This window comes from Olea europaea, unplaced genomic scaffold (assembly GCF_002742605.1).
Source record: "Olea europaea var. sylvestris unplaced genomic scaffold, O_europaea_v1 scaffold2512, whole genome shotgun sequence".
NCBI lineage: Eukaryota > Viridiplantae > Streptophyta > Magnoliopsida > Lamiales > Oleaceae > Olea > Olea europaea.
This window is the reverse complement of record NW_019243365.1, coordinates 177542-205523: the sequence shown is the minus strand read 5'-3', so window position 1 is coordinate 205523 and position 27982 is coordinate 177542. Positions and strand designations below refer to the sequence as shown.

The 27982-nt window shown below is 35.7% G+C and overlaps 4 protein-coding genes across 4 annotated transcripts in view; 2 read left to right on the top strand and 2 right to left on the bottom strand.

Moving 5' to 3' along the window:
* Positions 1-2: 2 nt before the first annotated feature.
* LOC111382496 lies at positions 3-6472 on the bottom strand. The gene is made up of 10 exons (XM_023006495.1): positions 5714-6472; positions 4847-5044; positions 3692-4039; positions 3072-3135; positions 2575-2792; positions 2370-2483; positions 1228-1333; positions 798-1009; positions 444-547; positions 3-339 (listed from the first exon to the last, which is right to left on the bottom strand). The coding sequence occupies exons 1-10, from the start codon at positions 6464-6466 to the stop codon at positions 195-197; spliced, it is 2262 nt and encodes a 753-aa protein (XP_022862263.1). The 5' UTR covers positions 6467-6472; the 3' UTR covers positions 3-194.
* Positions 6473-8597: 2125 nt separating this feature from the next.
* Positions 8598-14292, top strand: LOC111382503. Its single transcript, XM_023006504.1, has 10 exons — positions 8598-9565; positions 10395-10486; positions 10766-10868; positions 11413-11678; positions 11959-12090; positions 12310-12432; positions 13191-13319; positions 13521-13741; positions 13898-14051; positions 14212-14292. The coding sequence occupies exons 1-10, from the start codon at positions 9343-9345 to the stop codon at positions 14290-14292; spliced, it is 1524 nt and encodes a 507-aa protein (XP_022862272.1). The 5' UTR covers positions 8598-9342.
* Positions 14293-14759: 467 nt separating this feature from the next.
* LOC111382497 (floral homeotic protein GLOBOSA-like) lies at positions 14760-15967 on the top strand. The gene is made up of 5 exons (XM_023006496.1): positions 14760-14854; positions 15130-15229; positions 15356-15385; positions 15511-15555; positions 15670-15967. The coding sequence occupies exons 1-5, from the start codon at positions 14775-14777 to the stop codon at positions 15787-15789; spliced, it is 375 nt and encodes a 124-aa protein (XP_022862264.1). The 5' UTR covers positions 14760-14774; the 3' UTR covers positions 15790-15967.
* A 1173-nt stretch (positions 15968-17140) lies between these two features.
* Positions 17141-27982, bottom strand: part of LOC111382502 (endoribonuclease Dicer homolog 3a) — a 17048-nt gene continuing 6206 nt past the window's right edge. The window contains exons 11-28 of the mRNA XM_023006503.1: positions 27932-27976; positions 27324-27453; positions 26378-26483; positions 26062-26254; positions 25823-25983; positions 25446-25664; positions 25065-25330; positions 24254-24525; positions 23631-24139; positions 23454-23548; positions 22263-22483; positions 21977-22186; positions 20652-21122; positions 19821-20093; positions 19349-19675; positions 18389-18536; positions 17656-17767; positions 17141-17535 (exon numbers count right to left, since the gene is read on the bottom strand). Of these exons, the coding sequence (XP_022862271.1) occupies positions 17340-17535; positions 17656-17767; positions 18389-18536; positions 19349-19675; positions 19821-20093; positions 20652-21122; positions 21977-22186; positions 22263-22483; positions 23454-23548; positions 23631-24139; positions 24254-24525; positions 25065-25330; positions 25446-25664; positions 25823-25983; positions 26062-26254; positions 26378-26483; positions 27324-27453; positions 27932-27976 (3954 nt within the window). The 3' untranslated portion in view covers positions 17141-17339. The remainder of the gene's footprint in view (positions 17536-17655; positions 17768-18388; positions 18537-19348; positions 19676-19820; positions 20094-20651; positions 21123-21976; positions 22187-22262; positions 22484-23453; positions 23549-23630; positions 24140-24253; positions 24526-25064; positions 25331-25445; positions 25665-25822; positions 25984-26061; positions 26255-26377; positions 26484-27323; positions 27454-27931; positions 27977-27982) is intronic.

The following is a 27982-nucleotide window of genomic DNA, read 5'->3' as shown; positions in this document are numbered from 1 at the left end:
AATTGTGTGCAACTATCTTTACTATTCAAATGTGTAATTGCATATCTTACAATTGATCCTCGATGTGTTCCTTAACATAGTACCCAAAAGGTGAAGTATGATGTACACGGAATAATAAATTAGCTATCTAAAGTTAATATAAGAGAGTGGAGGGATCAAACTTGGTGAATGTGTCAACTCGCGTTATGAGTAGCCTAAACAACGAGTTGGGAGACCATTGCATTATGAGAATCTGGCCCATGATTATTTACACTTGGGATGATGTCTACTGGAGAAATGAACTTGACAAATTCTTGGAGTTCTGTAAAACTGCTGTGTTCACTGTAGGGTACCTCGTACCTAAAAGAGATTTGAATCGCATGTTGTCAGCATTATCGAGTTTGCAATGAAAATTCGCCAAAAAAGAAGCCATAATAAAAACTAGGCTGCAATAAGATGTTCACCTTATAATAGTACCCTGCTGCCACCTTCTTCCGGGAGACTTCTTCTTGCCCTTACCAAATGACCAACCGGTGGGAGAGAAAGCAACTATGAGACTAAATCGACTCTGAACAAAATCAAAGAAAATTATAATAAACGATATATCTCGTACTGTATATAATCCATAAAACATATTATGCAATGTTTGACGTTAATCACTTGTAAAGGAAGATGAAAATCAGTTTCTTGACATTAAAATGGTATTCAAATTATACGACAAAAGACATTAAGTACAAGGTGAAATTCATAATATTGTTGAAAACCCAAAAAATAGCCCATCAAAAATAATTTCTTTATAAGGAATATGTATCCCTTACCCCATACTGATTGGACATGTGCTTTAATCTTTTGAAGCTTGCAATAGACCACATGGGCACAACATGAATATGGCTTTCCAGTTCATTTTTTGTAAACCATTGCATGTCTTCCTCTGGGAGGTCCAGGCATTTTAAAATACGTAATTTTGCTGCATTGACATAAATTTTTTTGTGGAGAGCTCTGGCAACCTCCATGAACAACCTTTCTTTTCCTGTTCTTGAACAAAAAAAAAAAAAAAAAAAAAATTAGGGGGTCTTGTTCTTGAACAAGAAAAAGACAATTAGTGGATCTTGCAGAGATTAAGAGTGGGTGTGTAATGGAAGTACTCAAATCAGATTCACTGAAGAGATAAGCAGACATCTGGATGGTTGGCAAACGCGCATGATCACACTCACATACATTATGGAGAGATATAGGAGGAGACACTACCGATGGTATAGCTGCCAATCAAAAACAAAGTTTTGGGGTTGAAAGTTTCAGCTTGGATGGCGTCAATGACAAATTGAATTACAGCCTCCTGTTTTGGGAAGTCATACTGCAAGAATGGAACAGAAAGTATCTATTACCAATTGAACGGCATCTAAAACAGAGCCTATACCTAATGTTCATATACGTCAACTGTGTATATGAAATATTGCCCCTATTTGGCCCTCATTTCTTATAACTCATTTTCAACTGCACATGTCACGGGATCCGTAACTTTTTTCAACTTTTCAATAATGTATTTTAACAATTTTTCTCAAAATCTACTAAAATTTCAAACCAAATTGGGGCATTGTCTTTTCAACATCATCATAAAAAACCAATAGATGACAAATATGCTTGTGTAAGTGCAATTATTTACAGGGATATTGAAGAACTGGATCCGTATGCTCATAATTTTGCCTAGTTTGACAATGTGAAATCCATCTGAACAATATATTAGAGAACTAAGACTAAATTATTCGAACTAAATAGCACCTCATTTAAACAAACATTTCTGAGATTTTCGTATTCAATGGCAATCCCCAGGCAACCATCCCTCTATAGAGATAACATCTACATATAAGAATGTGAAGCCAACAGCAATTTTGATTTCATAGGAAGGCTCAAGTACAAACTCATCTGTGCTACTGCTTTTCAAAACTTCTATACTTCTAATTTTCCCGAAAATAGCAATAATAACCCAAATCTAAAAACTTGTTTGGGAAAGATTTTTTAAAACCATATTACAGTAATATCATGTTTAGCCACACATTTTATCAGACCTATACCTTTTTTCTCACTTTTTAACCATATATTCTCCCAAAAAATCATTTTTCACTTGGAAAAATAAAAAATCTTTCCCAAGCAAGGTTTATGTTGCAGAATAGTTAAACAATTTTTAAGCAGAAATTTTTTACTCTGTGGAAGGTAAAATATCCATAGATCTAGTTCTGATTAATACAACGACCAAGTTTACTTAGCTAAAACCAATTTAATCTGGGCAAACCTGCAGATGACTCTGATTTAACAATACAAATGCTAATTGAAGCTTAAACCTTTTTTAGCAAAACCTTAGCTTTCAGTATCGATTCTATCCATGAACCAACCTGGGGATCACAATAGGTTGTATCAAGAATGAGAGTGTGGACTGGGCAATTCTGCAAAACGGAAAGTTTTGCCATCTCCTCACAAAAGCGGAAATCTCCAGTGTGTAATACAGCCTGAATACATGGAGAACCACATGATCAATCTTCGAAATACTAAATAACCACCAAAACAATAAGTTTTCTAATAAGTCAATTTGGTACACACCTTACCATTAGGCGGTTCAAATAAAATTATGATAGCACCGGGGCAGTGATTTGCATCAAAGCATATCACATCAGTTCCTGCAATATTGATCTTTTGGTTAAGAGGCAAAACTTGTATTTTGTCCCATGGGATCCCAATTTTTAGATTAATAAGCTTCGCAGTGATGGAGGAACAATAAATCATCCCATGACAGAAGGATTTCGTAAGTCCTTGATAATCTGCAGAGAACATAACACAAAGTGCGTGATTATTGTTCATTCCCTATCGAAAGATATTAAAGGAGAATCAAGGTGTGGTGATCTAGGATAGTAAGTAACACCTCAACCCTAAATATATTTTATAAATAAAACTAAGTCAGTTATCTGTTAACTCATGATCTATAACTTCAAAACTTGCATGGCAAAATTAACACGTCAACGAAAATGAGTCCTAGAATTTTATAGGAACAACTGGTGACATCTCACAATAATAAATGAAATGTATGGAACTAGACTTACGATCTAAATGGAAATGAGTGAGAAACCAATGAGAGCATTCTCTTCTTAGATATTTAAAGGCATCCTGCAAAAATAATATGAAATATTATGGTAGAAAGAATGCTACATCAAGACACCATCTTTTAAGAAATAAGAGACGGTAAATGGAACTACATTCTTGTATCACAAAGACGGTGCATTCTGAATCATTCAGAGTTAAAATAGACAAACGAACCGAACATTATTAATTAAGTCTATCGTTAATCTCACTACACAAACAATCTTAAGCAATAGAGTAGAAGAATATATGATTCCAATGTATCTAGTCCAAAAAAAAATCAATTCTTTTGTCAGTTATTATGCTGATGCGCATGACAGAGTCAGTTGTGTTCAAATAACCAGGAATGCTATTGCCTATTCTGTGGATACGTCTATGTTGACGAGATAAATTTCCAATGTAGTGCTTCTTTTCGGTTAAATTAGAGTTGGTTGTCAAAAACTTACTTCACCCAGCATTATCTCATACTACCAGTTGATCTTGCCACTCTATCATAACATGGACATTGCAAGATCAGGTAGCACGAGATTATTAATAAGAGGATAATATACCAACATCAATGGTTGGAGACATGAAAGTTTACCACTCGAAACGGTGTTCCTGGTATACAACACCACAGAGGAATATCTTTCTGTTTTCCATTTCTGACACGACATTTCCCTAGGATGTTCCCCTGAGCAGAATCTGGCCGACTTCTTCTAGGCTCGTTTTGTCCCCTAGAAGCAGTGCTGCCTCTGTTTCTTTCAGAAAAATGACCACGAAAATAATCAGTTATTAACTTGTTTGTTCCCATTTTAGTCTCATCGCCTACATTTTTTGAGACATCTGTCTTCACTTCGCCAGCCATCATGACATCTCCTCTTAGCTCCCTTAAAGAATGAACAATTTTTTTCCGAGGACCAAGTGCTGTAATGCCAATGCTACATAGGTCCTGCAGGAAAAACAATGGCAATATTCAGTCAAATTTGGTCAAGCAATAGAAAGTTGATGGAGGGCGATTCTGTGTGCGCACTAACTTCAGTCAACTACAAAGAAAACTCAAGCCAAGAATTCAGCAGACAACACTAACAGGCTGATAGAATAACAGCTTAGCTGACATTTCTGGAGGACAGGTCACGGTCAACATCAAGTCAAAACAATATGATTGAATTTTGAAGCGTGCTACTATGAACATACAATATACCTACATAAGAGCCCTTTGCTGCTTGCAAGTACTAATTAACATATGAGGATCTCATGACAAAATTATGTCAATTTTGAGAAACTCAAATAAAAGTAGGCCATGGATTGCACTGCAATCTCTCGCACTAGCAATACATTGGTAAGAGGTGAGTTTTGGGGCACAAGGGCCAAATTGAAGTACATTTATTAATCAAAAGAAGTAATTGTTTCCTGTAACTCATTTCAAACACTAAGTAGAGCTATAGATATATTTAGATGATTTATATGGTTTTACTAGTTCCCATCAACATATTTCTACTTTCATAGCACTAGATTTATACCATGTTCGAACTTGGGAAATTCCATTTTGTCCACTTTTACAAAAAATTTGCAGAGCTGACTGATAATTAAAAATATATATTCCAAAAGAATTCATCAATGCGCCCATGTCGAATGGGTGTAACCACAGCCAGATTAAATTTCGTTCTGCACACCAGCATATTGAAACAACTTCCAAATTTGGGCCGATACAGGCATTGCCTCCAGTACTTATCAGAAGGGGGAAAAAAAATGTCACCTCATCTGTTAGACACTGCAGTGTGTCCCAGTCAATCTCCTCCCTCACAAAAACGTCTTCATATTTGGAAAGGCCTAAATTGCGAAGCCATTCTACAACAGGAAACACGTCAACAACCTTCTGAGGAGGTCGAATAGAAGAACCATCAAGAACTTCTGCAGGAGATTGATGAGAAGTATCACTATAAGGAACAGACACCTGAAAGATACATCAGATTAGATCTTGAGTGAGAAATTCATATAGAAACACGACTTTTATCTGAGGAAGGATTCAGAAACGGAGTTCTTAAATTTCAAAGGTAACTAAGATTTCAGCAAACATTTTTAGTTGGTCATCTGCAAACAAAACATTATGCCCAAAATGATTCTATGAATCAAACTCTAATTTGAGGGCTATATAACATCATTCCTCAAATTCTTAGGTGCTGACTTAATAATTTGAATTTTCAACAATAAACCATATAATAATCCCGGAATTTTGCACAAATTAATCCCAGATGCACAATCCGCAAGTTTCCACAAGAATATTGGATAACTAAGAAACTTCTTTTCAAAACTTTGCCTTTGTTTGGGAATAATTTATAAACAGTTTAATTTATAAATAGATAGAAATTAATTGTGCGTAAATAGATAGTCCCAGTGAGTTCATTGGAATGTCTGGTGTCTGGTTGAAAACAAAGTTTGAACGGAGGCTTGGTTTGTTATTGAACTCTTTCAACTGAGAAAAAATTACAAAATTTTTGCATCAAATAGCAAGGGGATAAGTTAGGCTGGAGTCATATAAGAATAAGTTAAAATTTTCAAATCACAAGCCATACTATCAAATACACATACAAGAAAGACAAGTAAATTGAAACAAGGGCCTTACATCAGTTGAATTTTCCATTTTGTCAAGGCATTCGTTAGTGTGAACCTGCCTAAAATCGTCATTCAACGCCGAAATATCAGCTCCACATAGAGGACAGCAAATCGAACCACTCTCAACATTGCAATTTTCTTCTTCCAGAAATTTCAAATCATCCACATCAGAGTCACGCTCGGGCTTATCTCCATCAGCACACAGCTTGAGCAATACGTCGAATGGAGTGACCTCCCCCAAAATTTCTTCCTCGTCAAATCTTTCCTCCTCTTCAATCCGAATTTCCCTATCAACAGCTTCATTAACATTATCATTACTACCGCAAGCATCAGACATTAAATTTGGCTGCAATTTCAACAACCTTGACTCCATTGAGTTACTATTCCAGACACACCCGCCACTCCCATTCGACTTTAACAAATCAAGAGTTGGTTCAATTGAATCCAACCCACAAACCAAATCTGCCTCCATTCGATTTTCCTTTCCGGGATTTTGTCTTTTGGGCTTTTTCGATGGATTAGCGGTGGTTGAGCGGTGGGGTTTGAGAGGTGGCGGCTGTGAGCTGGTTCTAGAGGCCGTGGGAAAAGGGTAATCTTGAAAATCATCATCATCAAGTACGGGGGAGGTGAAGCTGAGAAGGGTTTGTGATTGTGAAGAAGAAGGGATTTTTCGATTGGATTTTGCGTTGGGATTGAGAGCCATTGGGTGAGCACACACACACAGTGTAGACGGGGGCCAGAGGAGAGGAGATTTTTCTTGCATTTCAAATTCTGCGTGTGGCCAGTGGAAATGGAGGGAACTTAAAAATTCTAATTTTAAAGGGGAATTGCAGCAGAGGTCCCTAATCTTTTCATTTTTTGCATAATTTACACTAATCTTCATTTTATGTCAACGGTGGTTCCTAACCTTTCATAAATATGCACTTGAGATCCATCTTGACGAAAATCGTCAAAAACACTGTTAGCTAATCGAAAAAAAGTAATCAATATCAAATAAAATCGTCCAAAAAGGTATCAACGTCCAATAAAATCGTTGCGGTAGCAAATAGTTTAAGAAAAATTTTCTATCAACTGATGGTATTTTGAACGGTTTCCATCCAGATGGACCTCACATACATATTTATGTAGGTTAGGGACCTTCGCTGACTCAAAATAAAGGTTAAGATAAATCTGCAAAAAATGAAAACGTTAGAGACTATTGTTGCAATTTTCTCATATTTAAATTAAAGTCAAGAAATAATTTTAGTAAGGTATTTGAATACACTATTTTTTAATCGTATATTTCATCGACTTTTATTAAAATCTATTAAAAATTTAATTTTAATCCCCAACTAAATGAGGGTAAATGAGTTTACTTATAAGTAAGAAAGTTAGTTTTAAAAATACTTCAAAATGAGTTTTAGAAAAATGGCCAAACAGAGACTAAGTTTTTCATTACGAAGGATGAATTAGTAATTATAGCAATGATCTCCAACCTTTGACTCTTGTAGTAATCATGACCCTAAACTTATATTGTGCAATCATGTTTATTTCGAACCATTGAATAAATGTTTTTAACCTTGTCTATAATCAGCAAGGTAAAAAAATTGTTATTAAAAGGACAATTTTATTCTCGTCTTTATGTAATAAAAAATGAGATGCATGAAAAAAAAGAAAAAAAAAAGAAATTCATCTCGTACCCACCTACCAACCAGAATAAATGATAAAATTGAAGAGGAGGTGGCACCGCCTCTGTTAAATGAATAACTTGTACATAAAGAGTTACATAACAATTTATGTACAGTTGAAATGCCAAAAAAAAAAAAGTAAAGTTTTTTTTTGTTTGAATAAATTCTGATTAATCATATATCTCGCCACATTTTTTGTATATAAATTATAAAACCATTACATAAATTATTATGTACATTTAACACAACCGCCAATAATATACTTTTCATTTTTTCACTTTTTAACTACATGTTAAAAAATACTTTTCAAAAAAATTTTTATCAAAAACAAGTGCTTATTGTTCCAAACACTCATTTTAGAAGAGTTCCAATAAAAAATAAGAATACAAACTTAGAATGTTTTGACTACTATCATAAAAAAATAGCTACTAATTGACAGTGACAATGGTAACACAACCACCACTATAGTTGTAAGCAATAACAATTGTTTGAAATGGGTGGAAGAAGATGGATTTTCATTTTTGTTTATTTAGCGCTTGTCTAGGTGCAATTGTTAAGAAAACGAATTTTGGCATCAACATTCAGGCCCCACAAAGGTATGAGATAAAGTTGTTGTTGTGCCAATTATTTTACTTTACATGAGTTTCAAAATATTCCAATAACAGTATTGATATTTGGCTCGAACAATGAATAATTGGTACAAAAATTGTCTGTAAGGAGTAAGAGTACATAGAATAAACAAATGACATTTATTGTATTCAACGGTCATTTTTTACTTTCGTTCTTAGACAGGCACTTAAAAATAAAGGCAGACTTTGTCCTTTTAATAATGCTTTAGTTAGTCATTTAAAAGAGAAGGGTAAAATTGACATTTAGAATTGAGGATAGAAATGTGATAATATAAAGAATGGCAACAACATTGCAAAAAGGAAAAACATTTGGTGACTAGTTGTGTAATTTACTGACAATGAAAAGGGTAGAGTGGTAAATGACTTTGACTCTGCAAAGAAGAAGAAGAAAGTATGAGATTGAATCACGCCAAGACCCCTTTTTTCTTCCCAAACCTCCAAAAAGCAAAAGAAAAACAGAGAATTGAAGCCTCCAGGGCACATCTTAACTGGTAAAGATGAGGGCGCTTCAAGTCTGACAGATCAGAGATTGTGAGTTCGACTCTTGAAAGGCAGATATTCTCCTAAAAGATAGAATTTATCTTGAAAGGCAGGAGCTCTACTGGAAGACAAAGTGCAAAGATAGGAAACGATTTGCTTGACACTTTGGCAGATCAGTCGGGAGCTCTTGAGCATTGATCAGTTTGGAGCACAACCTACGGTTTAATCTGTCTGCAGCTTGAGGGGTCAAGGTGTAAACTCCAGGACTGTAAGGTGGATAACTAGATATCAAAAAAAAAAAATCAGAGAATTGAAGAACGCGATTAAAAAAGGTTTCTGCTTAGATTCTTCTTCACACTCTCTGACTTCACATTGGCTACCCACTGGTCAAAAAGAGGAACGCTACGTAACCCATTGGGGTGGAATTAAACGATTCACTTTATTCCACTTATCATTTTAATGTCAGTTTGTGTTGAAATTGTAAATCCAATGAAACATTACTCATTCAGAAACGGTGCAAGAATTCTCTTTGCTTTGCATGCGGCCCTTTGTTATTTACTGCTCTTTCAAATATGGGAGTTCCATCTGCCAGTAATTATCCATTGACTCACTTTTTTTTGAAATTAGAAAAAAGGAAGAAAATTTATGCTTTTGCTGTGTTACTTGGAATGTACTAATAAATAGTATATTCATACATTTTTAAAAAATTCGACCTTTTTTCCCTTCCCTCTTCTTCTTTTTCATTCTAAACAACTTTCCATTTCTTTTCTTGAAACAGCAAAAAGAACACAGTTTCATTTTCCTATTAAAAGCACACATTTGTTTTAATCGTCATCTCAAAATTGAATGAAGAATTGACAAAAATGGATGGTATTGGAAGAGGGAGAGTGGAGGTGATAGCCAGCAAGGGGTGTTCAAGGCTATTTAGAGATTTTTCTTCCTCGTTCAGAAGCCTCCAGTCTTTCTCCTTGGAGCCCACGTCCCCTACTTCCAGTGCCCCTGAAGTTCTTGAATATCCAGTGAAATCGATGAAATCCAATAGCCCGTTCTCTGGCCTTGTCATTTGCGTTACTGGACTCTCTATAGGTGCGAATCCATGCGGCTATTACGATTATTTTGAATTTCGTATTACATGATTATTCTTATTTGGCTCTAGGAGCAGTTATTGAGAATTGTTTGGATTGATAGAACGCATCTACTATTTTATAATGAAGTTGAAAAATTATTACTGTGGCTGTATTTTTTCTCGTCCTACATTGCATGACAGCTAGTGATTTTATGCATAAGACAGTAAAAAACTACCACATTAATGTGTTAAATCACTAACTACCACATGTATGTCACGTAAGGCAATGGCGATAGTAAGTAAATACAAATAGCATTACCCTTTCTCTTGTGAGTGCACTTGGCATCGCATGTATATGGTATGCAGGTTGATAATAGATTACTGTTGAACCATGTTGTCATAGAAGTTTAGGCGACAAAACATATATATTTATGTAAGTAAGTATCCAACGCGTCCCACAACGTACATTTTAAATTTATTTTTGCATGACATGTGTACAGCTTTCATAAATAGGTGGTGGTGCCTGGAGAGTCTTGAATTGAGGACCTCTGCTTTCTCAAATATCACGTTGAACCAATGGTTCAAACACTTTAGCTATTAAGTGGGAAGGCATTTATTTATTTAATTTGTCTTCAAGGGTTACTACAATTTTTTTTTTCTTCATAGTTTTGTCGAGTCAAAGTCTTGGAGAAGTTGACTGGTTTTAAGTTTTAGGATAATAAATAAATTGACTTTAGATTTTAAGCTGAAAAAAATAAGGGTTGGTTGACCAAAAGTAGTTACATATGTTTTTTCACACACTTTTCATACAGCTGGTTGTTTATTCTGCTATGCTTATGTTATTTACAGAAGCAAGAAAGCAGGTGAAGAAAGCAACAGAGAAATTGGGAGGTCAATATAGTCCTCATCTCCATCCTCAATGTACTCATTTGGTGGTTCAGATATCCTATCTCAATATTTAGTACTCTGATGCTTATTCGGTTAAGTGAATTTGTGTATTTTTAAATAACAATGTACAATGAATTTTCCAACACATATAATAATATCAATTTGCTGAATAACTGTTTAATTACATTTCTTTTCCTCAATATAAATGCTTGGATCTGTTTTCAAATTCTCTCTCAAAATATTAGCATCAAACACTTAAGATGCTGTTATCTTGCTGATGCAAAAATGCATTCTACTCCCAAGATATTTTTGTTACCCTTAACACTTTGTACAGCTCTCATGGGCACAAGTTTGAGCATGCATTGAAACATGGACCAAGAAATGGTCTGTTTTTGGTTACAATAAGCTGGTTCGTCGACAGTGTCAAAAAGAACGGTAATAAATTCATTTCCTTTATTTGTTGTTTGCTTTCAATGATAATGAATTGACTTAATTTTTACTACTTTACTTTTTGCCAACACGTTATATTGTATTAACCCTATTATTACTGAGTTGGTCACCAATAATTTACTCCATGGACTCGAAAGCATTGATTTCATTTTTTGTGATGGATGACATTCTTAATTGTTAACATCAGCTGGTAAATTTAGATCTCTTAACATTGTCTCTAAACCCTGTGCTTATGCACATAAGATCTACACAAGAGGTCTGACATGTAATATTGCTATTGACCTCGGAGTTATACTTCACATTCTATTGCACTTGAAGATTTACTGAATGGGTTGAAGGTGACCTGTCATACCATCCAATTCAGAGCAGATTTGGGTTAAAATTAGCTTGGCTCATGTAGCCATCTTATGCACAAGAATTTTTTCTTTAAATTTAGCAGCACTGGGTTATCCTGAGCTCAAATTGAACAAAATAGATATAGGAACATTCTACTTTCGAACAACTGAGTTTGTTCTTTTAATTGTTTCAGAGAGGTTGAATGAGTCACTTTATAGAGTTAATCATAATGGAGAAACAGGTGCCATGAACAGTGATTCGAAGCGGCTTGATCAGAATACTGACAGTAAGAAATCTTCTCATCCTGTTGATTCAATTGAGTATAGCGGACAATCTGGCTTTCTCGGAGGACCACACTTGCGGTTTTCAGAAAGACATTCAAAAAGAATTGTAGCTTCACCCTTTTCTGGTCAATCAATTTATGTTGACAATGATGTCTCCTCTGATCTTTGCAGTAAGGTAGGGTTAAATTTTTTTGAAGGCAGTGAAGTTATATCCTTGCTTAGTTGAATGAACTATAGACTACAGATATTGTTCTCGGAATCACACTCAAAGTGTTAAGTTATTGCTTATTTCATTTGAGAGATGAGCTATCATTCTTTAGTTTATTCTTCACTGTGTTCTTAGTGAAGTTCTTACATGCTATATTGTCATAAACTTGAACTTTTGTGAATTCAAATGATTCAAATTTCCAAGGTAACCCAAAGAATTCTCTCAAATATGTGTATCTATTGTATAGGTAGCTGAGGCTGTCTCTGCAGAAGGTGCTAGTTTACTTGATCAATGGTATGTTGGCTGTGATGCCAATTATATTGTGTGCGAAGGATCTTCGGTTCGAAAATATCTTGGGCACTCCTGTAATCTTGTTACAGTAAGTGTTTGTATGTCATTCCGTTTATGAAAAATTGAGAGATTGTATAATGTTCAAAACAGAGTAAAATAACATATTTGTCATTTATGATGATGATGTTGTCACATGAATTTGCACTATGCTACTAGGATTTTATTCTTCATTCACCTTCTCAAATATCTGATATACTGTAGTGGTACATTTTCAGTCATCTACAAACTAATACTTTGCATGCCTCAGCCAGCGTGGGTTCTGAAGTCTGCAAAGGAAAATTGTGTGCAGAGGCTTGTACATATGTCTGCAGATTTGGCAGGGCAAACTGGGTCATTGCTTGGCACAATTGAAAATGGTATTTTTAAGGAGGTAATGCAGGTTTTTCACTATTAATTCTTTTTCTTTTCTTGTCCTTTTTCTTTCTTCTGAATTTATAGGTCTTCGGAACATTTGATAAGCCTATAACTTTAAATCACAAGTTTATACAGAATGAAAATTTATTTAGCATTTACAAGTCACGGGTATTTGAAATGCACAAAACATTGATTGGTGGAAGCCAGTCAGTGAAGAATCTCTAGTTCCTACATGTACATTTCTTGAAGTGATTGTAACCTTAGATATTCTTGTTTAGCCTACGCCAAGGACTGCTCCTATTTCTGGCTCCAAAATGATGTAGCTGGAGCCAACTCAATCCATGACGTTAATCTGGTGAGCGTCATGGTTAAAAAACTGTCGAAATGTCCAATCCTTGTTAGAGGACATCGGGGATTAGTTATAGAAGTTAAAATCATTCTTTTAATCCGAAAACTAGTTTCTCACTGTGCAGTTTACTTGGTTTTGATTGGGATATGTGTAGGATTAATAGTTAAAGTTAGTTAGTTCTAGCACTAGTGGTTCCTTTTGGAGGTTATATGTCAGGTAAACGCCCACTAAATGGCTGCAATGGTACTCAGAATCTTTGTGTTTTATCAGTTGAATGTCCCTATGAATTTCATCTGCACTAACGTTCTGTAGAATTTGTTCCCTGATTGATACAAACTCCAAGCTGTTTCTAAGAAAATGTTGTTTGGTGGTTCTATCTCTTCTCATTAAGTTTTGCATCTATTGAGCCTTTAAATTATCCTCAGGGGATCAATGGGATAACACATCCTGCTGCTGTACCTCGTTTTATAATTAATAAAAGCCAGGTCGAAAGGCAAAATATTACAAACCTTGCTAAAGATGGTGTCAGAAGGCGTCGGAATCTCCATATGCGGGTGAACTTTCTTGATGCCTAAACTGATTTCAATGATTTATATATGCCTTACTTTAAATGTTGAGTTTTTTTATGGTTTAGATGCTTATGCTAGTCCCATTGATTTCTTATTCATTTTCATCCGTTAAGTGGTGATATTTGTGCTGATTTATCGTGAATCTGTTTTGCGCTTGAATTTTGTAACATAATGCACCTGTGGCAGCAGACATGTAAAACACCATTACATCCAATAACCCCAAGCAGCCTTTTGGATTCCATCTGCTGGTCAATATCTGAGCCAACTTCCTCTGCTTCTATTTATACATATTCTTCAAGTGCTGAGAATGGCATCAAAAACCAGACATGTCCGATTGTTGAGACAAAAGAGGACGTTAGCAAATCAGGGACTTCATTTGTGAACTTATCCCGACCGCTTACAGAAAGGTCACTTGAACTCTTAATTTTTTGCCAGTTCTATTGTCTTTTGTAGACTTGGACTTGCTGAATATGCTTCCTCTCTCCCATTGGACTTGTGGGTGAAAACCTGGATCTGCTGTTTTATCCCTAACCGAATTTTTGTATCTGTGGAGTCAATTGCAGTGAGAAATCTGGGTTAATATTCAAAAGCCATTTCCTTACTATACTGTTTCCAATTGATCGATATTTGGAGATGGGCCCTCGTTCAAGGACATTTTTCAGCGAGAAAGGCTTTGCATGTTTGCAGGTGTTGGATTATATCTATGCATTTTACCAGGTATGTGATCTTCTTTTGCTATGACTTGTCCGTGTGGATCTTTAGCTGTTTCGTGGGGGGATGGTATACCCCAATATTCAACGGCATAATATTGTTTTAATGATTTCACAACTGAAAACTTATGCAATGTTCTTACTGGTTTCATGATTCTTTTTCGTAGGAGAATATGTCGACTGATGAAATAGAAGTAGCCATCCACACAGATTCAAGAAATGCTGACCGGCTTCGATTAGCCTCTTGAAAGATCTAAATAGAGTATAAACTTTTCTCTCTCTAGATCTGTGTATCCCTTTTCCTTCTTTTCGTTTACCTAGTGTACTAGTACTTTTATTTAATGAGCAAAGCACAAAAAAAATGCTGTAAACGTTACATCCATGGACAGATCTGGTAAAATATTGCGATTCTCTCTCTTCCCTTTTGCTTGCAAAATTCAAGAAAGTACATGTAATATATCATTTTAGACTTGAGTTCCTTAGCACATAAAAAGAAAACTTACGTTTTGATATCCCTTAAGAGATCCAGAGATTATAAGCTGTTTTGTGACAAAAATAAGCTGAAAAACTTCTTGTTGACCTGCTGGTTATAAGTATAATCTGGGGTTGTCAACAAGGTTGGATTTTAGGGCACCCCCAGAATATTTAGGGTTGTCCATCAAACATGTAGATCTGTACATTTTCTTCTCATTTTCACATCTAGTGTTTGATTGTTCTAACGAGTTTTGAAATGTTTGCAACAAAACAGCATTTGGACAATGAAATCAACAGAATCAAGAAAGAGAATGACAGGATGCAGACTGAACTCAGGTTAAATTACTTTTCTTCCTTGAAATACATACACATATACTAGGTTCAACGAAACGTGAAACGATGAATAGAAACGCTATTTATGAAAGAATTAGGACGTACATTTGAGTTCAAACGTTGTTTAGAGTTACTTGAAGAGTTTCGATTTTTGAAATAGAAAGAGTTTTAAAACTTTCCTTGCTACCTATTATAATTATATATACGCATACACCTCCACATCTTTTACGCATGCCCAACCCAATAGTACATGTCTTCATACATCTTGTCAATTTCAGGCATCTGAGTGGAGAGGACATCACAACTTTGAACTACAAAGAGCTTATGGTTTTAGAGGAAGCTCTTGAAAATGGGATTTCAAGTCTCAAAGCCAAACAGGCAAAGTCTTTTCATTTTTTTCTTACTATTTTTTTTTTTTGGGTTCCCAGCTGCCTTTTGATTCATTAATCTTTATATCATAAAGTAATCATCTGATGTTTATCTATTTATTTTTATTTTTGACAGATGGAGTTTGTTCCGATGATGAGGAAACATGTAATCCAACTGCCAATAATCACTTATTTTTCAACTATTTTGTACTATATACTACATTAATCAGTTATGTTTATATTTCTATTCATTTGTTATTTGCTTATATGATCCGGTGAACATCGTTTCAGAATGAAATGCTGGAGGACGAGAACCAGGGGCTCCAGTTCAAGCTGGTAATTCTATTTCTACGTGTTAAAGACTTTCTTCCTCATTTTATTTCTATAAATTAATGCTGCCGTTGAAGTTTTGCAAAATTTGCATGCCTAATTAATTCCAATTATTTACAGCGGCAAATGCATTTGGATCCGATGGATGATCATCAACAGGGAGTTGGAGACTTCGAATACCAAATGCCTTTCGCCTTCCGCGTGCAGCCAATGCAGCCTAATTTACAGGATCGTTTCTAGTCGTGCTGTCTGCTGCTCCACAAATTATAAACCTTTGTGGCTTAATTTGGTTTCTTCCAAGAAAACCTTAGTTAATGTTTGTAAGCTTAATTAGGTTGTCTGAAACTGTTTCACTTATGTTTGCCTTTGTCCTAAGGTTTTTAGCCTGTCTTATGAAATGGTATGTTAACATTTTACATGTTTATGTATTATTATATAAAAACCATATCGATTAAGGCTGACATTAGAAAACACACTAAGCAAGGGGATGAAACTGATCTCCGACTCCGACTACAAGAATGCCTTCAAGATTTATACCCACAACGGTAACTGAAATTCCAAGATCATATCCGAAATTGAGCCCACCAATTGTAGAGACCATACAAGATAGCAAAACAAACCCTGAAATTGTGCTACTTTTTTGTGAATTTTCATTACTTATTGTGTGTCCTACTGCCATGGCCTTCCTCACAGAGAGAATGAAGATTTAATTAATAGAGGAGGAAGACGATACTCAGAAAAATCGACAAACGTAACAAATACAAGATCCACGGATCAATTGAGTTAGGTGAGAACTTGCAAGAGTTCAGAAGTCCACCAAACTTGAAAGAACTTAGCTTGCATTAAACTGTGTCTTAGTCTCGTAATGATCTTCTTTGTGTGTGTACTGATGACTTGACACAAATCTAAGATAAACCCTTGCACTCTTAGCAGTTTCTTAAATTATGTGCAAGATTACGGGGAGATATAGAACAAACGTCCATTTGCTAGTTGCCTGAAATAGAAGAAATGTGTTGAGCATGCCTACAGAATCCCTCCTAGGTTGAAACAATCCATGAAAGCGCAGGGTGATTCGTTAATCATTGCTGGAGTTGCATTTGTTAGGCTACCATCTTCTTGATGGTTTGCTGCTAGAGAAGGTCACCATCTTTGGAGAATGTGGCCTTTGAATTTGGCTCTAGGGTGTTGAACCAGTTGCAGGCAGGGTTGGCGATTGTACGAGGAAAGGCCTCGGAAATTATGGGGGTGGAAGCACCTTGTAGGTTCATGCAATTAGAGCAGGCATATGTTGCCCTTGTACCTTGTTATCAATAAATATAATTTTATTATCTAATGAATGAGTACTACAAAGAAAAATTATATTTCCACCCATATTAGTAACTTGATCTTGGCCCCTGTGAGATGGGTTACCCAACTCCCAAGGCATGCCTGCCAAGGCTTGATGCCCGACCTGGTGGTCGGGTGTTTCGACTGTGTAGGGGTTTTGAGCAGGAGGTGCAGCCTGTTGAGGATGATTGCTGCAACTTGCAGCCTAAGACGTTATAAGGCTTCCGGAGATATTGATGGTGGTTGTGGACAGAAGGGACCGGATTTCTAGACACTCTGAAATGTTGAATTATCTATTGATTTTGCAAGTAGAAAAGAGTTGGTGTTCAAAACTACGAAACATTGGAACATCCCCAGAAATTCCGTTTCAAACTTGGAAATAAGCGCACAAGAAAGTTGAATTTTTTGTACCAAAATATATACATAGATAGATAAAACATCGTCCTATCAGCTATCACAGAGGATCATTCTTCGCTTATGATGACCTTTTCCTGTCTCTCGAGTTCATAAAGCATGAGAAGTGCAGCGGAATCAAATGAAGCCTTCTTATCTGTTCTTCCCTCGCCTGTCAACTCTATAACACCGAAGTCGGGAATAATCAATTTGATACGTGATTCAAACTTATTGAAGCCTTTCTTGTCACCAATTATAAATGGAGTTCTACACAAGGCCATATAATTTAGGTATGAGGATTAGCATCAAATAATTATAGAAAAAATAATTCAAACTCCAAAAAGAAGGAACAAGGAAATGATTGGTAAAGAGATATGCTGTACTAACTTGGATTTTTCCTCGTATGTCTGGAAAGTAGGCAATGGCCATTGTAGCCTTTTGCAGAGGTCAAAAAGTGAGGACCGAGGTCCTCCTTTGTTCATGTTAATAGGTGGCATAACTGTCCAGAAAGAAAATAGCTCATTTAAGAAAAACAGATTATTCGATAACCTAAGTGCTAGCAGTCTAGCACCAATTCCTGGGAAGTAGTATCCAGCATCTGGTTCGACGGGGGTAGCAATTCTAAGCCCACAACACAAGAGCACCATGTACATTTAATGTTGGTTATCATAAAAGGAATCTCCATTCGTGTTCTTCTTGTTCCTCAATAAGAATAGGCCTGCCTTCGAGAGATGGTAATTACATGAAAGAAAGAAATAAAGAATGTACCATAAGAGCATGGGTCTTCAGGGGCGACTCATGTAATAGATAAGCTTAAATACCTATGCAACGGAAAGTATGTGCAGCAATGATTCAACATATTGCAAGTGCATTTATATTGACATTGAAATTGGACTTTCTTTCTGATATATGAGAAGTTGCCAAAACCTTGTTCTCTGAGGTGTGAAATCAGAACACTTAACTCACGTTTGAAAGGAATGATTGGATATTACAAGACGACATTAATGATGAAAAAGAAGTTAAATCTTGTTCGTTATATTCTCTAGTCGTGTCTTGTAATACATATCAAACGTGCACGTTGAATTGCAAAGATTTGAGAAAAAATACTAATGATGAATACCTGGGGTGACAAACTTCAGCTTTTTTTGTGGCGGTTCAGAAGTTTGATTGTGTGTCTGGCTAATGATAATGCCATCTAAGCCTCGGGAAGAATCATCAACATCATTGGTCCCTAGCTTTTTCCGCTTGGAAGATACAATTCCTCTTCCCTGTCATATAGTGAACGCATCAGAATCAGATGACGGGAAGTTTCAGGAGCTGTAATAATAGAATCTCTAACTGAAAACATACATCCTTGGGAAACTTAAAATGTGGCATCCATCATTGATTTTATATGCAATTAATTACCATTTTCGTAAGCAAAAGTCTACCCTCAAACAGGAAAACAATAGCACATTCATCACAACTATGAAGTATCTACACACCTGTGACAGCAGAATTTTCCCAAAAAATTATCTAAAATAGGTGTGGAAAAAAAAGAAAAAAAAGAAAAAAAAAAGAAATTCTTTAAATAGGTAGTCAAGGATTCTCCTTCTCAAAAAGCAAAAAATGGAGAGCGGTCCAGTCCTCTTTTAATGCTATTTTTCTCTTAACAAATACATTGGCATGTCCTATTATGAAGCCTCAGAATGGCATCAATGAAATATTAAATTTGGCGATAGCCCACTTTTTCTCCTGTACTTATTTATAATTTAGGGGGTGTTTGAGCCACATTATTTTGGTAATAACGCATTCTTGGATAGTGTATTGATGGGAAATGTGTGGTTAAAAAATAAGGAAAAGTTTTTGATTTGCGTGTAATATTATTTTATTGAAAAATGTGTGGTTGAAATGATGTTAAATCACTGTTTAAGAATACATTTTTTTTGAAATAATGTGGCTCAAACAGGCACTTAATCATTCTTGAGTTTTCCATGGAAAGCATTCAATAAAATTGCATCATGAGAAGTTTATAAGCTGAGAAAATGGTAAAGGTATAAATGTTTTAAAGGAATAAAAGTAAAGGTATCGAAAAGCAAACCTCCAATTGTTTCAACAGATCAACAGCTGCCATACCCTTTGCAGCTTTCCTGTCATGTCCTGATCCATGTCCAAGCAACATCACATCTTCAAGTTGTACCTTAAGTTCTGCATTCATTGTGTTCCCTTTCAGCGTATAGTTGACTTTAATAAAGTAGCCAAGAGAGTCACATAATTCAATCAATTCACGACATGGAGGAAGTTCTAGATTATCAGGAGTCACTATTGGAGACAATAGCGGCTTAAAGACTTTCCAGACTTTATTTATATCAAGGTTGGTGTCTATAAGCATTGCACCGGCGATGCTTTCCACCAAGTCCCCAAGTACCTGAAGCAGAGAATGGAAAGATTCTGATTGTAGATAAAAAATAATCAAAAAAAAAAAAAAAAAACTAAAAATAGAATAATGGTGACAAAAGAATTGAATTTTAAAACATAATAAAAATCAAATTGGCTAGAAACTAGAAACTCACCTTAGGAGCTTTTATGGCTTGAGTTAATATTGAGGTTTTGCTTAAATCTGATGTGGACTTTACATATTCTGATATTTGACTTCCAAGACTTGAAAATCCATGTTGAAGGTGCGAGTAAAGATTATGTTTAACAGCAGCAATGGCAAAATTGTCATTACTAACGGAGGCAGCCCTCAAGTCTGTCAACTCCCCCGGATCAACATCTGGGTGACTTAGGTAAAGATGCCACGTAACAAGTATGTCCAACACTGAGTCGCCTAGAAATTCAAGCCTCTGTCGAAGATTTAACAAGGACAAACATGCAAATGTTCAGAAAGTCATTAGTTGCGATATAGTGTGATGTATGAATTGCAGTTTAATTTACCGAGAGGGAAAAAAATAAGTATCTGTGAAAGGGATGAATGATCTTTTTGGGAGTTGGACACATATATGTTGAAGAAACCTCATACAAATACATATCCCTCTCTTAACATCTTAAACTTGTACATGAAGGGTTCAATACGTTAAGCATGAAGGGGTTCAACATGTTAATAGAACATGAAAAAGTCCCCAAGTTCAAGTCTCACGGACCATCCATTCATAAAAATGTGCACATCTAAGGCATCTGATGAAAAAATGAATCAATGGTTCATGCATGTGAGGGGGGTGTTCAGTAAGTAAAAAGTCTTCCCTCTCTAACAGCTTAAGTTTGTAGATGAGGTGGTTCGGCAATAAACTAAAAGGTAAAAGGTTGATATTATGGAATTTCAGTAATTCTTCTGAAGTAACAACAAGAAGCCAGGGTAACATTAATGTACATAAGCTTTAATATTGAAGAATTTCAGTTCACACCTGGTAACAGTAGTCAACACCTTGCTCGTGTTCATGTGTTATGGCTTCTAGCAACAATCCCTTCACGGAGAATTCATAACCAATTTTTGACTCTAGTAATTTAAGATCTTTAGCTTTTGGGGTATAAGAACGGAGTGATGCTGTTTTAATAACATCATCTACCCACGAAGGCTCAACTTCAGCACCTATGCTGAACCATTTCATCAACTGAAAAGCGGCATTCAAGCCGCCGCCTACATAGTATGCCCCAATAAGTGCTTCAACACAATCAGAGACGGTTTTTGAACCCATCCACCGATGTCCTTTATCACAACTCTTTCCAACAACTAGTTTTTCATCTTCAGTTACGAATTTATCATCCATGGGCACTTCCCTGGTATCCACCCCATGATCACATGGAGAACGCCAGATAGAACGTTGTCCGGAAGCAGTCCACTGACGCGGATCAAATGCACAATCACGTATGTATTCCTTAACATATACAACAAATAAAAAGGTAAGTCAGCGGAGCTTATTAAGTAAATGATTATTGAGATTTGTTGAGTTCGTAGAGTGTTCGACTGGATCATCAAATAACTTAAAACTGAAAGAAGGCACATGAGTTTGAACTCAAACCAGAATTACATATGTTTATCCGAGATCCAAAACTATGAGCTCCAGTAAAGTAAAAAGGAGTTAGAATTTCAGAAAATTAAATTAAGAGACAAGAGAGGTGGTGTGTCCTTATTCTAGAATTCTCAACCAGAAGTTTAACAGGATTCCAATGACAATCATTAGTTCACAACCTGACTTGATGTAAAGCAGCCGTACTCTTTAACTTAAATTGAACTTTTCTTACAAAGTTTATTAATTCTGTCCCACTTGAAAAGCATAGGGAGGGAGGGAGAACAGGACACCAGAGACTGCATTTTTAATATGATTTGACAAGTCATGCACTACTGGATAATGTCAATGATTTTTCTGACCTCCAGGACCATTAACTAATCCAGGAATAGTTCCATCATGCAAGTTTTCATTTCTTTTTTGCATGCTAATTATTAACCATAAACCAGTAAATCTTCCACTGATGCATTGAAAAGATCTGTGAAACAATCCTATGAAGGTGTGAACTTTCCAAGGAGAGGAAAGATTGTGAAGCTAAATTTTAGTTTAGGCAGTTCAACAGAGGTAGGATAATGATCACCTGAGGTAAGGAAGACATGCAAGGGCCCATCCAGAAACACAAACAAGGACATGCGCACACACAAAACTAGACGAAAGAAAATAAATGGAGGGAGATAGTTGTGGAGACCAGCTAGCGTGCAAGAAAGTTAATAAATGGATACCTGCAAGGTGCGATTAGTTCCCAATTTATGTAGAGTTGCATTACAAACAGCCCTTGAACGACGACTAGATAATTGTCCTTCATGAAGCTTGGAATCCTTAAGAAAAAGGTGGCAGCTAACAGTATACTTCAAAACTGAATCTCCAAGCAACTCCAAGCGCTCCATGGAAAAACTTTCATTACATCTTAGAGTAGTGAGAGCTTCCAGAATCTGACCATGAAAGATATTATTAAATTGAAAGATTGAATTGTGAGGTTGATTCTTTACACTATATGACAACACAAACCAAGGAGCTTGTTATATGTAAGTCGCCAGCAGGGCCTGCAATTTCATCTCTAAGCTGGCTGGCCAACATCAGAGATTCCAGTCGGTGCATTATTGAGGGCAGAAGGTAGAATGGCTTCAAGATGTCGGTCCTAATATCAGTGCCTACTAAAAGTTCTGGCGGCATGTGAGCATGTTGTTGTTCTACACCAGCTGTCCATTTATTTTTGGATTTATTTCCACCTGTTGAAACAGAGAAATTTCAGATTACAACTAGCACAACATATTCGAATAGGAAAATCAATTTAACAATCACATTCTGCTTCTTGAAAGAAATTTAATACATTTGGAACAAGTATAAATGGATAATTTAGAAAGAACTAATTATTTTGTAACCAGATATATTTTAAGTTGGAATTTAGAAGACCTTCTCCAGCATTTTCACAGCTTAAAAATAGTTTAGCTTACTACTCTGAAATAAAACCTCAGGAATTGAGGAGCATATCGCTACAAATCAGGTCAACACATTACAGTCAACTATGATAGCTACGAGACCCATGACATGAAATCTTACTGAGCAATGCCCTCTGGGCAAGTAAACTTGCCATTTGATTAAACTTTTAGATACTTCTTTTACAAGGAATATAAAAATATGTCAAATCTCATAGAGCAAAACACCAAAACGAAAAAAGAGAGTGACAAGAAAGAAAAAGGATTCCTGAATATTAATGTTTTATTTTCTTTCTTGAGATTTCCCATCAAACAAGATGGGAAATGTTGTGTGGAAAGCAGTAGTTTTGACTACTTTAGGGTAGTTTCGATAAAAAGAAATTCAAGAATTTCTTAAGATAACGAACGGTTCCCTGGTGATTTATGAGAGAGAGCAAATTTTCTTAACTTCTTTATGAGCTTCTACATCCGAGGAGTTTAAGGACATAGCTTTATCTTTTGTTGTCGTTAGTTGAAAATATGTGACATGCTCTTGATTTTAATTTTAAACCTATTTTTCTCTTTGAAGAGGACTCCTAATTCCCACATATTTACTTTCATTACGTGATTATTAATATTATGTTTCTTGTCAAAATAAAAAAAGTTTCTTTCTCATGTTTTCAAAATAAACCTTGCACTTAGGAAGACGCAAATTCTGGCATAAAAGAATGACCATGAGGCAAGATGAATAAGACAGTAAAAATGTTGTCACAACCCAACAAACCTTCCTTACTGAAATCCACAAGAAGATTGTGTGAGTTATGGCTTTGCTTCAGAAGCAACAGAGGCTGTTCAGGATGCTTTAAAACAATTCCATACCTGGCAAGAAGCAAAATCAATAATGCAAATTTTGTAAACGAAAAAAAAAAAAAAATACATATATATATAATGTAAGACCTACTTTTTGTGAAAATAATCAGCATATGACAGAAAATTGGTATCTTCTGCTTCAAATGGGCTTTCAGCGGATGTGTTATCAACGGCATGCACAATAGAATAAATTCTGCAAGTATGGATGGCCACAACCACCATTTCCTTGAGGCTGTCTACGGGAACAGATTTATTGGCCAACTCAATGACATGGCCATTGAATTTAGTTGTAACTGAATCATTCGAGTGAATTAGAGAATTTTCACAATCATCCTTCGGTTCAAGAATTTTTAGCCAAGCATTTTTCTTCAAAAATTCCACCACCGAAACACAAGATTCAATTCCAGTCCAATTGATATCCAGTGGTTTGCCAGTAGGTTTGTCTACTGACTCCAGGGGTAAAAGCAAATACATATTTAGAGGATCCCATAATGATTCCTTGGTCTCAAGTAAAAATCTTTTTTTCCCTGATAATTTGACATACAATTTTCCGAATAAACCATTGAAAAATAGCTCCTGGAAGCATTTTGCTTTTGCCACCTATAGAGAGAGGATATAATTAGTTACCATAAAATGAAAAAGAGAAGAAATTAAAGACATTATTAGATATATATCATATGCATTAGATTGATCGAACAAGGATTAATACTAAACCTGCTGAGAATCCAGATATAGTTCACCATGGAAAGAAACAAAACATCTAACAAACTTTTTGAGCAAGAATAGATCCACTTGGTTGTTTCCCACATCATCATCCAACTTTGATTCAAGTAAGAGAAGAAAACTGGAATAATGCACTTCAGCAATGCTACAAGAGAATTCCATTTTGTATGCGTGAAAACAGGCACCATCATCTTTATCTCCCCAGTTCCCAGACAACTTGCGCACACAGGTTGTCCCATGTAATTCCTTCCTCTTCGTTGTTCCTTGAAGCATCGCAGCAAACAAAAATGTTTTCAAGAACTCAAAAATTAGAGACAAAGTAGAAAAAGTAAAGACAAGAGGTCGACCTCACATTTAAGTTTCAATTTGGAAGAGAACTTATGGTAGGTAATATTATAGATGGGATGAACTTTTTTACTGCCATGTAAATTATAAAATGTCGATGTATTAATTGAAGAATATAAGGGAAGTAATCCATCGTCACTGAAGGATATCATGGACTATATTGCCCCAATGATTGACTTTTACTATGAATTTTGCAAGTCAGTTTAGACTTTAGAGACTGGATAAAACAAGGAAGGAAAGAGACAGAATGTGACAAGTTTCTATTTTGTATATACACTCTGCTACAGATAAAAGATAAAGAAAACCCATTTCTAAATATAAGAGATCATCTATGGTAACTTCCTAAGAAGATTATCAATGTTCATCTTGGAAAGCGTTCACCCAGAACAAGGCTAACGATTCTCTTTAGGTGTTGAACACATACCAAACTTCACAGACAGTTTAATATGTGAAGTACCTGCACCAGAAGTTAACACTTTGCCTTTCAGGGTGGAATCATTCTGTGGAGGCTCTTCATTGACAGGAAGAAGATGATCGTTGAGAGCCCCCATCATGTGCAACTTCTTACATGCATCCAAGCAAACAAGTTGTTTGGATAAATGCCGGCTTCCAGATTCAGGACCGATGATAGTTTGAAAGGGTGCACTGGGTGGCAGAACCAGTTTACATCTATAAAAGCTCCCCTCCTGGAAGCACTCAAAAGTTGGCTTGAGAATGACGTTACTGTAGAGGAAAAGAAAATCTAAAACTAATATTGCTTGAATAGAATGCAGCAGTCCTACAACATATGACCGTAAATTTCTGTATTCCAAGTAAAGGGGGAAGAAAATATCCGTACTTTTCTCTAGGGAGTTTGTCACAATATCTATGTACAAGGCTGATGCTAGAATTTGCAGCTACTGATGCTCCAGTCACCTCCACAATGTATGCAGGTACTTCCTTTGTAGCAGAAGCTTTTGTAAAAGAACCATCAGTGTCTCTTGTTATGGCTTTATCAGTCATAGAATACTCACTCTGAACAAGATTAAACATTTTATCTATTTGATTTTTGTTTCCCCTGAGACATAGATGTGGAGTTAGTTGGACTTTCAACGTGAAATCACATCTGTTAAGCAGATACAAATCCCATCTTCAAAAGTAAATTTTATTTAAATACATTCTCAAAAGAAGGCTAAGCCCTGTAAAAGAAGAGTGCATGCGTGAAAATGCTGTTACCTCTCTAGCATCAAGATATATTGTGAATCATCTTGACAAGCTCGGCTCTTTGACCAAACAAACCTACGGACTGACTCTGGTATATCAAAGCTTATTACAGAGGAACATTTGGGCACCTGCATTCCCTCCTCAACATTGCCAGTAGCGAACAAAAGATTGACCTACATAGAATGCTCGTCAATTAAGAAGCTAACATGAAAATAGGAAACTTTTTCAATGTAAGTGAAGTATATGCTTACTTTCCCGCATTGGAATGATTCCAGGGTTTCTCTTTGTATTTTTAGAGCAAGTTCATCACCTGAAGAGTTACTTCCAGTCAACCATGAAACAGTAAGATGTGACAAGTCTGTATTTTTCTTTAAGAATCTTTCAATTACTTTAGCAGTAATTATTCTTTCAACAAATATGATGCACGAGACTTCTCTAGCTTTCCTGCAGCAAAAAGTGTGAGTAGAGAAAAAGAAAAGGAAAAATGTAAACAAAGAAAGAACTATTGAGATATTTAAAAATACAAGTACGGCAAGTATATGAACAATATTATAGAAGTCTTATTACTCGAATGATCTAAAAATTTCGAGAAGCTCGTGCAGCTTTGAAGATATTTGGCCCCTGGCAATAGCCTCCAAACCACTATAACGAACATCCTGAAGTTTCTCATGATCTGAGGAGATAAAAAAACTGAGAATAATGGAGAATCTGAGATATACCTCATTTATGCAATCACAGTGAAAAATTTTGCATATAAAAATAAATCAAATACTCAGAAGTTAACATGGAGAGAACAACTTTTATCATCCAATATATCCAACAACCACTTCCGGGAACAACTTAAGAATATAGTGAAGAGGGTCATCACATAATTGCCACATCTCTTCTTCATTGGCTATTAAAGCACCATCACGTGTACTAATTGTACACTATTGTCGAGACTCCAAGAAACCAAAGTTTTTACCCTATATGGACTATTTTGTAAAGCTAACCGAATCATAGCATGTAAAAAATCGTCAAGGACATGTTCCTTATTGTTGCATGCCCTGAATTTGTGGATGAGGTGTTTAATAGTAAAAATAGGTAATACTGTTCATTGTCTTGGATGCAACCCCCATGGTGCCCTTAATGAAAAAGGTCCGAAGATTAACTGCAGCTAATCAAACCAAAACTAAAAAGGACAGCAGAGAGAAAATTGAGTTGACATGGGAAAACTATAGCTTTCATCGATAAGGGATCAATAGAACAGATGGTTGCATGTTACACAACCAGTAGTGCACCAGGCATAAAGCCCCTAACTACAGACGTTCTTAATAGACTAGATTCACTACAGCAGGCAGAGCAGGAAGTGATGCCTCTATGACCATCATCATGACGCATTTGACTATGTTAATTGGCAATCCCAGATGGATGATAATGGAAAAAACATGTAACATAATGATAATAAGTACATTTAAAACTTATGCTGTATATTTCAAATTAAAATTCAAAATAAGATGACTTATAAAAATACCTTCTGGCAATGATTCTTCAAATGTTGACAACACTTCTTCAAGAAAATATACACAACGCAAAGCTCCTTCACGGTAAAATACACATTCTTTCTGAACATCTGGAGCATTTTCAAGACAGACTTTAACAGCCTGCAACATAGTAATAGCCAAAACCAAAATGAATACCTTAAAATTATAATTTGCCCGACATCACAGAGCCTTCCAAAATAAATCCTTACTGAATATATGTACAGGTATGGAAGTAAAATATTTTGAACTTATCGAGTAATGGGGAAAAAATTTGCAATTTACTAAAAATGAAGCAAGTAGTCTTAGATGCCAGAGTATTAGTCCACAAAGAACCTGTACGCGCCAGAATTCTTTGAGGAACCTATAGAGATAGAGATAAAATGCAATAATTAACCATATTAAAAAGTATTCAAGAATATCAAACTTGCTAATAAAATCAATTATATCAAATGTAGGAAATAAGCAACTGGTGCATAACTATGCAAAGCTCCATGGAATTCACTGAATAATGATGCTCATAAGTCATAACAATAGAATGAGAGGCACTAAATGATAACTGATTACCAGTTTTTAAACTTATAATTAATGTAAAACATACCTCGTGAGCACAAAGAAGCCCGAGATTTTCAAGGCAAAACAGAATCTTTGC

Bases quoted from the DNA above. Each gene is read 5' to 3' on its own strand.
- LOC111382503 (XM_023006504.1), top strand. From the start codon at position 9,343: ATGGATGGTATTGGAAGAGGGAGAGTGGAGGTGATAGCCAGCAAGGGG. The intron at 11,679-11,958 runs GTAGGGTTAAAT...TCTATTGTATAG, and splicing joins CCTCTGATCTTTGCAGTAAG to GTAGCTGAGGCTGTCTCTGC. The intron at 13,742-13,897 runs GTCACTTGAACT...AGTCAATTGCAG, and splicing joins TCCCGACCGCTTACAGAAAG to TGAGAAATCTGGGTTAATAT.
- LOC111382497 (XM_023006496.1), top strand. From the start codon at position 14,775: ATGTTTGCAACAAAACAGCATTTGGACAATGAAATCAACAGAATCAAG. The intron at 15,230-15,355 runs GCAAAGTCTTTT...TATTTTTGACAG, and splicing joins CAAGTCTCAAAGCCAAACAG to ATGGAGTTTGTTCCGATGAT. The intron at 15,556-15,669 runs GTAATTCTATTT...AATTATTTACAG, and splicing joins AGGGGCTCCAGTTCAAGCTG to CGGCAAATGCATTTGGATCC.
- LOC111382496 (XM_023006495.1), bottom strand. From the start codon at position 6,466: ATGCAAGAAAAATCTCCTCTCCTCTGGCCCCCGTCTACACTGTGTGTG. The intron at 5,045-5,713 runs GTAAGGCCCTTG...TGTATCTTTCAG, and splicing joins AAATGGAAAATTCAACTGAT to GTGTCTGTTCCTTATAGTGA. The intron at 548-797 runs GTAAGGGATACA...GATTTTGTTCAG, and splicing joins ACATGTCCAATCAGTATGGG to AGTCGATTTAGTCTCATAGT.